General features: G+C 41.1%; 1 protein-coding gene across 2 annotated transcripts in view; it reads left to right on the top strand.

Annotated features, from left to right (window-relative positions):
• LOC121957558 (fibrocystin-L-like) overlaps positions 1–13,002 on the top strand; it is a 54,294-nt gene that overhangs the window by 25,380 nt on the left and 15,912 nt on the right. For both annotated transcript variants that reach the window (XM_088090305.1, XM_042506188.2), the window contains exons 35-48: positions 93–197; positions 492–677; positions 1,688–1,861; positions 1,991–2,196; positions 2,672–3,644; positions 4,924–5,172; positions 6,047–6,196; positions 6,589–6,763; positions 8,870–9,026; positions 9,156–9,312; positions 9,597–9,806; positions 10,541–10,670; positions 11,729–11,970; positions 12,828–12,964. In XM_088090305.1, the coding sequence (XP_087946431.1) occupies positions 93–197; positions 492–677; positions 1,688–1,861; positions 1,991–2,196; positions 2,672–3,644; positions 4,924–5,172; positions 6,047–6,196; positions 6,589–6,763; positions 8,870–9,026; positions 9,156–9,312; positions 9,597–9,806; positions 10,541–10,670; positions 11,729–11,970; positions 12,828–12,964 (3,251 nt within the window). The remainder of the gene's footprint in view (positions 1–92; positions 198–491; positions 678–1,687; positions 1,862–1,990; positions 2,197–2,671; positions 3,645–4,923; positions 5,173–6,046; positions 6,197–6,588; positions 6,764–8,869; positions 9,027–9,155; positions 9,313–9,596; positions 9,807–10,540; positions 10,671–11,728; positions 11,971–12,827; positions 12,965–13,002) is intronic.

Here is a 13,002-nt window from a genome sequence, read left to right as displayed (position 1 = left end):
ACATGCACCTGTAGAAAAGATGTCCTATAGTGCAGCAGCTCCAGGTGTCATATATGTTCTCATGTGTTTTGTGTTGCTTTGTGGTGTGACAGGAGGATCTGAGTGCGAAGTGAAGACCGCCTCGGAGAACAAACTGCAGTGCGTTATGCAGTCGAATGAGAAGACCCACATTGTCACCAATCAGGGATCCCACCACAGTAGGTTTACGTTTCGATCCTGTTTGCGGGTGTTAAATTCGATCTAAGAGGCCAAACAGAAGGAGCATCAGGTTACTGAAAACTGCCGCGAGCAAGGGAAGCTGTCACCTTTAGATTAAATGTGCCTCGAAACTGTTTCAAAAACCCGTTTGACCTCCATTTTTTCCCATGATTAGCCATTTTTAGAAAGGGATTTGGAAGGAATTTCAATTACATGTTGCTTAATAACCTGAAACAATGTAATCTTTCCTTTGTGTGTCAGTCTAACTTTACATTTGTCTCTGCGTACAACAGTTTATGGACAGGGGTATGCATGGCAGCCTGCGTCACTGATGGTGTTTGTTGGAGACACAGTAATTTGGCGCTGGGAGGCACCACGCTTTCAGAAAGTCGGATACCGAGTCTTCAGTGTTTCCAGTCCCAGTGGCATCACGTACGAGGGGGGGGTAATTAACAGTGGAGACACCAAGACATCCAAAGGTAGAACCACCCTCAATAAAACTTCATCTTCATCATTAATCACATTTACCCTGAATATTAAGCAAATAAATTATATTTTAAACGCCACAGTAACCAAAAATCAATACAAACAAGCAAAAAAACATAATAAATCATACATTTTGAAGGCATGACAAACCAAATCCAGTTTGCCAGCCGAAAAGGTGCAGGTTGAAGCCTTCATTGCATCTGCCCTTTTTACCTTTTTACATGGATAGGTATGGACTTGTAATGTTGAAAGAGAACACCACAAATGATAGGAGCGCTCTTATTTACGATGAAAAAACTCTTTGTTTTGCTCATTTTTACAGAGCTTCCAAAAAAAACCATCACTTAAACAGTTTGAATTTGTTATCTTCTGAACCTGAGAAGCTTTATTTTGTTATGCAGGCTTGTGTTGGTATGTCCTTCCTTCTTCTTTTCCTTTATTCAGTCAGATAAAGATAGAAGTGGGAGATTAAAATGTGTTTTTCAAGCAAGAACTGGCCGAGAAGGGAGATAAAAAACAGAGTTCTGATGATAAGAATATTACAAACAACATAAAAACAGACACACGCTGCACAAATATAATAATATACAGTCAATGCACATATGTTTAGTCAACATTACGCATGACTAGAGAGAAAAACAGAAGCAGAAATAATTGCTGTAATTGCAGCTCAAAGTGTTTTGCATTGCATTTTAGTCCATTTTCATCCTTTTCTAAATGGAATAAGAAAAGATTGATGGTTGAAGTTTATTTTCCATCAATTCTGCTGTCGCTGCACTTTAAATACATCAACATGACCTCACCTAAAGAGAAAAATTCCAAACAATGATTTTTCCTTCCTCCTTGGATGGTGTGATGTGTCACACATGATGAACCGGTATGTGCGCCATGTGATGTGTCGCACCTTTGAACATGCGTGAGACAGAAATTCACACTGTGTCCAAAAATGCTTCATGATCTAATGTAACTTATGTTCCATCTCTCCCTCTGTCGCTGCCCTCAGGGTTTCACAGCTACCAATTCACTGTACCAGGTGTGTATTACTACAGCAGCGGCTACATCGACGATGGCAGAGCCAGACTGCTGCAGGGAGTCGTGAGAGTTGAGGCTCGAGTGGACATAAGCAGCAGGGCCTCTGTCAAAGTGGGAGGCATGGAGGCCAGACATGTGGTGGGAGGTAAATGTGAAAATAATATGTAAAGAGATCGATTAAGTGTGATTAGAACAAACACTTGACATCCAGTCAATTGACATCCAAGTTTACAAGTTTGCAGCTGATCGGTGTATTAAATTGCCGCCTTTTCAGGTTCGCAGCGTGTCTCCAGATCTGCCCCACAGTGCGTGGCCTCGCCTAAGTGCCCACAGTCCAACAACACTGCAAACTTCATCTCCTTCACTGCCTCTGCCTGCGCCACCCCAACAGTCACCTCCATCTCTCCCAACCAGGGAACATACCACCAAGTCATCCACATTCAGGGCAAAGGCTTCAGCGACGTCGCCTGCGCTAATGAGGTCAGCAGCATCTGTATTGGCTCATATACTTATACTCTTGTACTCTCTGGCGCCTTATTTACATTCAAAAGTAACAAGTGTAAATCATTTTATTTTCACTGTGATTTAGAAACCGGTCTGTGGGCCACCTAGCACTCTATAGCGGTCCACATTTGACCAGCGGGCCTTATATTGAGTACTAGTACTATTGTTTACAATGATCAGTCACAGGTTATAATGAAAAAGATATATAAATTTAATTTTGTTCTCTGCACCAAACCAGTCAAGCGGTCACTTCTCTCTCTCTCTCACACACACAGACACACACACACACACACACACTCTGTGTGTTTCGAACTTCTAATATCTTTCTATTCCAGATGCTTCATTATCATCATCATTGTCTCGACTGGAATTAAACTGTTTTTCTCAGAGTTCAGTCAAAATTAGTGACTGTCTGTCCAGAGCTTGTTGTGACTGCTCAGTTTCTCTGCAGGTGACGGTGGGCGAGCAGCCCTGCCAGGTGTTCAACAGCTCTCACTCTGACATCCACTGCCGCCTCAGCCGCAACAGCGAACTCCCCATCGGCGTCGCTCTCCCCGTAGCCGTCAGAGTCAACAACCTCGGCAGTGCCGTCATCGCCATACCAGACGAGCTCGACCGGCGTTTTGTGGTCTTGCCTGTGGTGGACTCGGTCTGGCCTCCTATTGGCAGCCCCACCGGCCACACGCGGGTCTTTGTCCACGGCTCTGGGTTCTCCTCAGGAAAAGTGACTGTGGCCAGCGAGCCGTGCGCTGTCGTGTCATTTAATTACACGAGCATAGTCTGTGACACCTCTCCTTCTCAGCCTCACACCGGTGATGTCGTCCTCCACACGGGCAGGATCCAAAGCTCCTGTCATTCAAACTGCTCCTTCACGTACTCTCCCTCCGTCACCCCCGAGGTCAGCAGTATCTCCCCCGACAGCATCGGCGATTCGACCACCGTCACCATCGCCGGCTCAGGGTTTGGCAGCGACGTGGATGATGTAGTCGTCTTTGCCAGCATGTCAGAGCTGGAAGTCACCGCGGTGACTGATGACAGCATCACACTGAGAGTCGACGCTCTGCCTGCAGGCGACCACCCCGTCAAAGTGATTGTGAGAAGCAAAGGCCTCGCATCCGGCCCCGTCACCCTGAACAGCCGAGCACAGGCCTCCCTCAGACCCGACATGGGCAGCCTGGAGGGAGGAACCCCGCTCGTCTTCACTGGAAACGGCTTCGCTCCAGGAAACACCAGCGTGATGGTCGGTGGAAAACCCTGCGACATTCAGGAGGTGACGCCGGGAATGCTCCGCTGCCTGACGCCTCCTCACAGCGAGGGATTAGTGACCGCTGAGGTCCAGGTGTTTTCAGTGCAATATCCTCCTCTCAACTTCACCTACTCTGAAGCCCACACTCCTGTCGTCAGCTCCATCAACCCCAACACTGGTAATTATGGTCCTCTGCACCCTGTTGTCATAGTAACCCTGTAATGTAACAAGAATACTGCTCAGGAGGAGAGTTTGTAATCTTATTTTGGCAGGCATTCATTCATACTACTTAAAGAATACTTCTGTGAAATGATCATCTCTGGTGCGTTGAAGTTGCTGCCTCCACAGTGAACAAAGAATCGAAACACGCATACATTCTTGATGATTTTAGTAAAGTAGACCAATAATCAAAACATGAACTTTCACACAACGTGCAGCTTAATGGAAGTCTCATTTATCAAGTACTGCTCAGTACTTCCCAAGTACATGCGTTTTTATGCCTCCGTGCCGCTAACAGTCGAGGCCGAAGGCATTATGTTTACCGGTTGTCCATCCGTCTGACAAATTTTTGTGAATTAAATATCTCAACAACACCTTGAGGGAATTTCTTTAAATTTTGCAAGAAACATTCACCTGGACTCAACAATAAGCTGAGTAAATTTTGGTGGTCATAGGTCAAAGGTCAACATCACTGTGACCTCATCCGTCTCATTTTTGTGAATGCAATTTCTCATGAACACCTTGAGGAAATTTCTTCGAATTTGGCACAAACGTTCGAGTTGGACTCAACGATGAGCTGATTAGATTTTGGTTGTCAAAGGTCACAGGGACCTCACATTTGTCTCATTCTTGTGAAAACAGTCTTAAGAACACCTTGAGGGAATTTCTTTCAAATTTTATGCAAACATTCATTTGGACTCAACGATGAGCTGATTTGAATTTGGGCTAAAAAGGTCAAGGTCATTGTGACCTTGCATACGTCTCATTTTTGTGAACACGATATCTAAAGATGACCTTAAAGGAATTTGTGACAAGCTTTCACTTGGACTCAAGACCTGATTAGAATCTGATGGTCAAAGATACAAGGTCAAGGTCACAGTGACATCATTCAGCATGTTTTTAACTGAAGAACCCTCAAAAACCACCAAAACTGCTGCTATAGTTTGTGTGTGAAGCATCCAAATTTTCTCAGACATGGATGTAAACTGTAATTGCAATTTGTTTTTAGGGAAATCTGTTTTCTTCTAGATTATGATAAGTTTCAAATTCAAAGTTCAGAAAACTTGAGCTTTATGTTCACTCATAATATGTGCAAAACCAATGAAGCCGCCTTAACTAAAGTGACTTTATTTTAACCTGACAACAAAAACAAAAACTCTGTTTACTTGAGCAAAGTGAGAGACTACGCTTTGTCTGTGATTCAGAATATCTCTTTTCTCCTCTCTTTTCGTCCACAGGGCCGAGCGGTGTACAGGTCACACTGACGGGTTCAGGATTTGGCAACAACTCCCAGCACGTCTCCGTCACCATGAACCACGTCCCCTGCGTCGTGTCCGCAGTCTCCGACACACAGGTTCAGTGCACCGCAGGAGACAACCCAGGGGGGGCGTACACAGTCATGCTGCATCACCAGGTCAAAGGTTACGCTGAGTCAGACGTCATGTTCAACTACGAGCTGACTCTGAGCAGCGTGCAGCCCAACGAGGGTAAGCAGAGGGACAGTCTGAGTCAGTGATCTTATTAACTCGTTTTCTTCTTCACTGGCTTTAACCCTTTGAAACCTGCAGCAACGTCACTTTTCTTGTGCTGCTTTTAGACACCTTTTACAGATATTTAATCCTTTGAAACCTGAGCAAAGTGGTGTGAGTTATTTCAAAAACATGGAAAAAAGGTAATGAGCAACTTTGTAAGAAACAAGTAGATTTTAAAAATATTTTTAAGAAAGAGGCAAAATGTTTATGGAAAAACTAGATTTATATTATTGTAATTACATTTTTAAAAATAATTTTACAGAATTATTATATTTTTTAAAGGCACTCTTCCACGTCTCTTTTGCTTTTTGCTTTTTTTTAAAAAAAATCAGTTGATTTTCTAATTCTGTTTTTTTATGAATTTCTTGCTAATTATTTGGGTCATTTCTTCTGTCATTGCTCATTGCCTGCCACAGCAGGTTTTATTTGCTAGTCTGCTCAGCTCATCATCTTCGCCACGCTCAGGTCCTGCCTCTCATTCCTGGTGTGGTAGAAACTCGACCACAACATTTTCATATTAAATTTGTGGTGTTGGTTATCAGGTGACAGTTTAAAATGTGTTTTAGCAATAAATGTATTTGTAAGTAAATTGTTGCTACTTGATCCCATTTAAGGGTCAGACATTGACCTTTGCATGACCCCCACTGGGCCTCGGGCTGCAGCCACCTTTGACCCCCACTGAGGGCGAGCCTGACCTGTGGAACAGAAGAGCTCCTCAGTTTGTTTAATCAAACTTTTGGGACTCTTAATCCTCTGTGTGAAAGCAAAAGCTGATATTCTTCAGCAACACTTTCTGCTTAAGTTCTTTCTTCCCTTATCTGTGATTCAGGCAGTTTTGGAGGCGGCGCCCGACTGTCTGTGATGGGTTCTGGGTTTGACCCGCACAACTCTGCTGTAACGATCTGCGGGGAGGAGTGTGAAGTTGACAGAGAAATGTCCACATCGACCCGGCTGTACTGCCAGTCTCCATCCATCAATGGTAAATTAAGTTTAGTTTATTTCAACCAGATTAAATGTTGATTAAATGTGCTTTCGTCCAGATTTTAGTTTTCAATTTAAAGCCTCTATGAAGTTTCAAATGAGTGAGGTGTGTAAGGAATAAGTGTGAGGAATGTGTTCGTGCTGGTTTATGGTACTTGTAGTTCTTAACTCATTACGACAAATACGTCCTGTCGAAGTCGGCCTTTGAATGGAGACAATGATATTGGAATGTGTTTCATCACAGGCGGAAATGTCTGGCATGTCAGATAAGACAATAACTTGACATGGACGATTTGACATCTGAGGCTGTTTGTTATCTCTGAGCACGCATCTTCACTCTTCCTGTCATTTTGTTGTTTGTCTGCATGTCGGTCCCCTCACTGCTCTCAGACACTCAGTCTGCAGTGAGCTGCGAGGTTGCCGTCATCAACCAGCTGGATGCCGTCAACATATCGAATGGCTACACCTACAGAGCTCAGCTGACTCCGGTGATCGCCGAGGTGTCTCCACGCAGAGGAGGCACCGCTGGAGGCACGCGGCTCACAATCACTGGCTCTGGTTTCAGGTGCGGTAAAGGAGGAGACTCTGCGGTGTACAGAGGACACAATGCAGGGACACACCCAGATTATGACCACTGGTTAAGAATTAAGTGCTCAACTTACACAATTGGTTGTTCTTCATGGGACTTCTTTGCTTTCACTGTGTTTAATGTGAAGACACTGTGTTACTTTAGGCATGTACTGATTTCCAACCTTTGACAATACACAGTTCATATCACAGTTCGTATCAGATCGTATCACATATTAGAATAGATTCTTTTCTTTTTTAAATTAAAATTATAATTCCAGATTTAACTGTTATGATACATCATGCAGCAATCTCCAGAGCTAAAAAATGAAGCCAATGTGGAAGTGCCAAAAATGGCATTTCTTGAACGGCAACATGAGGCTGACTGTAAGAGCGAGTCGATCCCCAGACACCCACATGTTAAAATGCACAACTTTACAGTTTCACCCTCTCATATAAATAAAGTCGCTTCTGACTGTGAAAAAACGAGACAATAACAAAATGCTAAATAAAAGGCTTCAAATAGGAATCCACAAACGAACAAGTGACATGAGAGCTGCTGCATTTATTTAACAGTCTGTGGTACAGAGGTGTGTTATGTTAAAGTATTTTATCGTATCTTTTATATGTTAATGAAGGTTCGCAGGTTCTTTTATATTTTCTGTTCTGTGCATATATTACTGTTACATTTCCCCAGAAAACAAAACCTGAAGGAAATTTTTGGAAACTAACAAAACACTGTACATGTGCAAGAGGGTGAAAGTAAAATCGGGCCCTTTGGTTTCTGAAAGGTGGCGTGGGAATAAAACTCCCCACAAATACCCATTAATTCTATAAAAATGATAGACAAACGAAAGACCTGGTTCCAAAACTAAAGTAAAGTGGTGTTACTAAATAAGGGGAAACTAAATGAATGGCTGAGAAGAATCACACTTCCAACACACTCAACTCAGATTTCCACTCAAAATAAAAAAACACAGAAAGAGAACTGAAGGTGTTGACTCTCTGGAGACACAAAAGCAACTGAGCAGGAAATCAAACCTCCCTAAATAACCTCCCAGCAGGCTGATTGCTGCAGCTGAGGAGAACATCACAGGTGCACCAAATCACTCCGGATTAGCAGAGAAACCTGGACCTAGATTTTCTATCTCTGTGGATCTCTGACCGTAACAATTAGCATCAGAATAAACTTAAGGCACCAAAAGTTAAAGTGCACATTTTGCACAATGACCCATTTAGGAATCGTGGATTATTTTATTGATGCATTAATGTGTTAATGCATCAATAAAATAATAAATGTTAATGCAGAGCTATTAAGTAACCTATTATAATAAAAGCATCTGATTAGGCCCCCAGAACTTCCTCAGCAGAAACTGATCTGTTTTGCCCTTAAACGCTGACAAAACACGAAAGTCAGATAGAGGCAAAATGGATATTTTATGTATTTTTTTCTCTTTATTTAGCAACTTTATGTTGACACCCAACAGCTCCTGATTAACAAGGAAACCTGTGACCAAGATTTTGGATCTCTGTGGATCTCTGACTGTAACACCTCCCCCCTAAAAAGGCAACGAATCTAACAAACTCCCACTTCTACATAAAATCATAAGTAAATGATGCATCATTGAAATCATCACGTTAAATAGCCAGCACTCAACACCAGGTGACAAAGTCAGAAACTGACATCTTCAGTAATTTTTCATAATTGTTTCACACAGAGTGAATTAACTCTTCACATACTTCAGTTACTGAGTATTTCTGTACCATTCTTTTTACTATGTTTATTTCACGCATAAACTATATTAGCATTTCCACATGAATTTATGATCAAAAGTGTCAAGAGTAAAGCTTCAATGTACACTGAAAATGAGAAGACTCATTGACAAAGCATTATATTATTGAAATAATAATAGTAATAATAATAATTACAATAATAAAATCAACAGCTGAATAACAGCTTATTTAGCTGACAACCACCCACGACTAACACAATACATGTGTCACAATAAAATGTGTAATTTAAGCTTTGATTTAACTAATCTGACTCGTTCCATTGATTCTTCCATTAATTTATCTAATGATCACTGACTTTCCCTCCTTACAGCACTAACGTGAATGACGTCAACGTGACCATCGCAGGCTCCGTGTGTGACGTTCAATCCTCCAACAACACACACATCATCTGTGTGACGAACGCTCAGCGACGGTCTCAGGAAACCAAAGTCAGAGTCAGCATCGGAGACCGAGGCATCGCCAACATGGTAAGAGAGGACCGTCGGAGCCTCTTACCAAACCCTCAGCACAGTGTGACGTCTGTTTCACATGTAATCAGATTACATATCTCTGTAATATACGTTTGTCTTAATCAAGTATTTCTCTCTTATTTTTAGGAGAATGCAGACTTCTTCTACATTGACGTTTGGTCGTCCAGGTTCACGTGGGGCGGTCAGTCTCCACCTGGGAAGGGCATGTTTGCCGTCGTCACTAAAAACCAAACCATCCTGCTGGACACCAGCACCCCTGTGCTGAAAATGCTCCTCATTCAAGGTACAAAAATGACCTCATCATGAGTATTTTGGACATTTTTCCATGCAGACAATCTGTATTTGTAATCATACAGAGAAAATTATTCTGAATTGATGTCAAATGTTCCTCGTTTTCTTTATTTACCTGTATTTTTTTTTTAAGTAAGTTGTGCCATACACGTATTATATTTAAAAATCTAAATTCACACACACCTCACAATCAGTGTAACTGCTTAATATAAGAACACAAAACTCCTTTTTTGCAACCAGTATTTTATCTGTAACGTGATGTTTCTCTGTGCCCAGGAGGGACGCTGATATTTGATGAAGCAGACATCGAGCTGCAGGCAGAGAACATCCTGATCACGGACGGTGGACGCCTCCAGATCGGCCAGGAGGGGGCGCCGTTCCAGCACAAAGCCATCATCACGCTTCATGGAAATCTGCGCTCGCCTGAACTTCCTGTTTACGGAGCCAAAACGCTGGGTGTCAGAGAAGGAATACTGGACCTGCATGGTATGAACTCACACAAACACGCTCAAACTCATGAGTAGATCTACTTTTGGCCCCTTGTACGTTTTTTTTAGGGACGCACCATATTGGATTTTTTGCCAATATCCGATATGCCAATTTATAGCAAATCATTTGGCCAACAATCGATTCTGATAAATACTTTTATCCCCACCTGATTTTAATGATTGCCAAGTTTCCAGCATTATTTTTTGCATACTCTTATTGTGACAGCCCACCAGCAGAGGGAGACATGAAACACAGAACTTTTCAGTGTATGAAATATTCATTCGCTGTGCAAAATAATAAAATGTTGATGTTTTGTACATGTTCACTCAATAACAACATCTTTTTTTAAAAATTAGCATGCTTTCATTTTAAAGCCAATATCTGCCGATACCAGCGATGCAGATATTTTCATGCATCCCTAGTTTTTATAAAAAATTTTATTTGGGAAAGCCATGAAAAGGAAAGTATCATAGCAGCCTTAAAAACATGACCGATCAAGTATTTTTGTAATATTAAACTTCTTCCACTGCAGCCATCTCCGTTAAGCAACAGTAAACTAAAAAAGTCGTGACCCAAATACTCAAAATCCCTGATTACATGTCATTATGTCATGTAATGGTAAACTGACAGAGTCATTTGAGTCTCGAGTCCTGAAGGTTCATCATTATTTTTAGTGACACTTCAGCTGCCCTCCTCAGGGACAATTCATTGTTACTAACCTGTTTCACCAGGTATTCCAGTTCCTGTCCCCTGGACCCGCCTGGCCCAGACGGCGACCAGCGGCTCCAGGACGCTGAATCTGATGAAGGCCGTGACGTGGAAAGCTGGAGATGAAATTGTCATCGCGTCCACCGGCCACAGGTACAATGAAGTGACGAATTCATACGCGTCAAAACATGAACCAACGGCCTCAAAAGTCAAAACACAATAACTACATATTTGATTAAAATTTTGTTTTTTACATTTTAAATTCAATAATTAATACTAATGTTGTCATTTTTGTAGAAAAGAACAGCATGTAAGAACAGACCTGCAGTGACTGTAGTGCCTTGTTATAGCCAGCTGATGAGTTAACATCAGCCTGAGCTACAGCTGATTTACACACTTTTTCCTGTTTCCTGTTCTTCCACAATTAATTTTGATATTTCAACATATTAGTAAGCAGATTAGCTAAATGGAACCACAATGGAGAGAAAAGGCGACATTTAACAATCAGCCTAAAAAGGTATAAAAATTATGATTTTATAACTTAAATATGTCACCGTTTGGGTAAGAAACTTCAAACACACACACTCACATACACACACACACACACTCACACACACAAACACACCTTTAGGTCAGTGTGTGACAGGTTGTTTCATAACGGTGAGTGTGAAGTTGAATGCCCCCTGAAGACAAGATGTCAGGATTATATCTGATATTAACCAAATCCTATTTAGTTGAAATAAATCTCGACAGTTCGGCACAGAAAAAGTCTTGAGAAAAATCTTGAGAGGAAAATTTGGAAGTAAATAAATACCTAGAACACACATTTGCCTTCACTTTAAGGTAAAAAAAAACCCCACTGAACCACCACTGAAATGTATGATTGAATTATTCCAAAAACTATTTGCTTTCATTTATTGAAAATTCAGTGTTATTTTATTTTCCTTTTTTTCTTGTTGTGTCGTAAATGTTATGATTATTTGCTCTTATGTTAAGATTTGTAGAAATTGTGTTATATAAATGTAGATACATTTTCATATTTTTCTGTCATAAGAAAATAAATCACATGTATGTATTTACACGGATCGTGATTAGTCTCTCTAAGAGTTTCAGAGGTCTGATCATGTTCACAATGTTAGTGTAGATTCTGTAGACAGACAGAAGACAACTTTATTAAACCTCAGCTAGAAATCCTTCATTTCTGCTTCCAGACACAGCCAGAAAGAGAACGAGGTGAGGACGATTGACAACGTGTCGAGCGATGGTTTGACCTTAACCCTGACCAAACCGCTCGAGTACACCCACCTCGGGGTGGCCGTGACGCTGCCCGATGGTACGGTGTTTGAGGGCCGAGCGGAGGTGGGTCTCCTCACCAGGAACATCGTGGTACGAGGCTCCCAACACCAAGAGTGGGCAGACACCATCGAAGCCTGCCCCGACGGCTTCAACACAGGTACTGTGTTTTCACTTTTATGATTTCATTTGATGCTAAACGCTGTGTGACAGAGACATAACGTCATTGTGAAAATAAGACAACAAGATTGAAATCCTTTTTATGTAAATTGTCGGTAGAATATAAAACATAAAAATGTGCATCTCTGTCGCTGCCATGTCGTTATGTTAGGCAGTAGTTATTATAGCCTATATATCAGGGGAGATACAATCCCCCCAATGTTTAAATATGCTCAAAATTCTCCCCCCATACTACTTAAATGTAATAGATACCCTCTAACCTTTAAGCTATTGATTAAAGACCCTTAAATACCATCTGACTTTACATTATCATTAATTAAAAATCATCTGTCTGAGATGCTCCTTTGTTTTGCCGTTTTATACAATGACAATAAAGAAATTTTATCTTAAAATGCAAAGGCTGATAATACTTCACTGATATATTTGTAATGCATTTCACGTAGAAATGTACTAACAACAGAACGTTTATATTTACTATAAATTTTGTATTACAGCTTGCTCTTGAAATGTTGTTCAAACATGCAATATTTGTTTTTATGAATGATCATAGTTATTTAATAGGGGAGGTTCCTCCAAAAGCCACTTTGGCTTCTAACCTCTCCTGTAAAGTGTTTAAACTTTTTAAATTTTCTTTTTCTAGTCTTTTCTTTACATATGTATGTGCAAATAAAAGAAATGGACATCGATATGTAATTTTTATTTTACTTAAAAAAAATGTATTTTGAAATTGCCCATTGCAATTTATTAATTAATTTATTTTTATTTTTGACATAATAATAGCACTTTGTGTATTATAATGGGGGTATGCAGTGACATCTTTCTGTCCCTGTGCTGCAGGTGAATTCGCCACTCAAACCTGTTTCCAGGGGCGGTTTGGAGAGGAGATCGGTAGCGATCAGTTTGGAGGCTGCATCATGTTTCACGCACCCAGACCAAACGAGAATCTTTCAATCGGCAGACTGGAGTACGTTGAGGTGAGATGCTTAAAAAAGATTTTCTGATCTTACACCAA

Source organism: Plectropomus leopardus, chromosome 17 (assembly GCF_026936395.1).
Source record: "Plectropomus leopardus strain MGB_pleo_1.0 chromosome 17, ASM2693639v1, whole genome shotgun sequence".
Classification (NCBI taxonomy): Eukaryota; Metazoa; Chordata; class Actinopteri; order Perciformes; family Serranidae; genus Plectropomus; species Plectropomus leopardus.
Note: the sequence above shows the minus strand (reverse complement) of the source record. Positions and strands in the feature narration are given on the sequence as shown.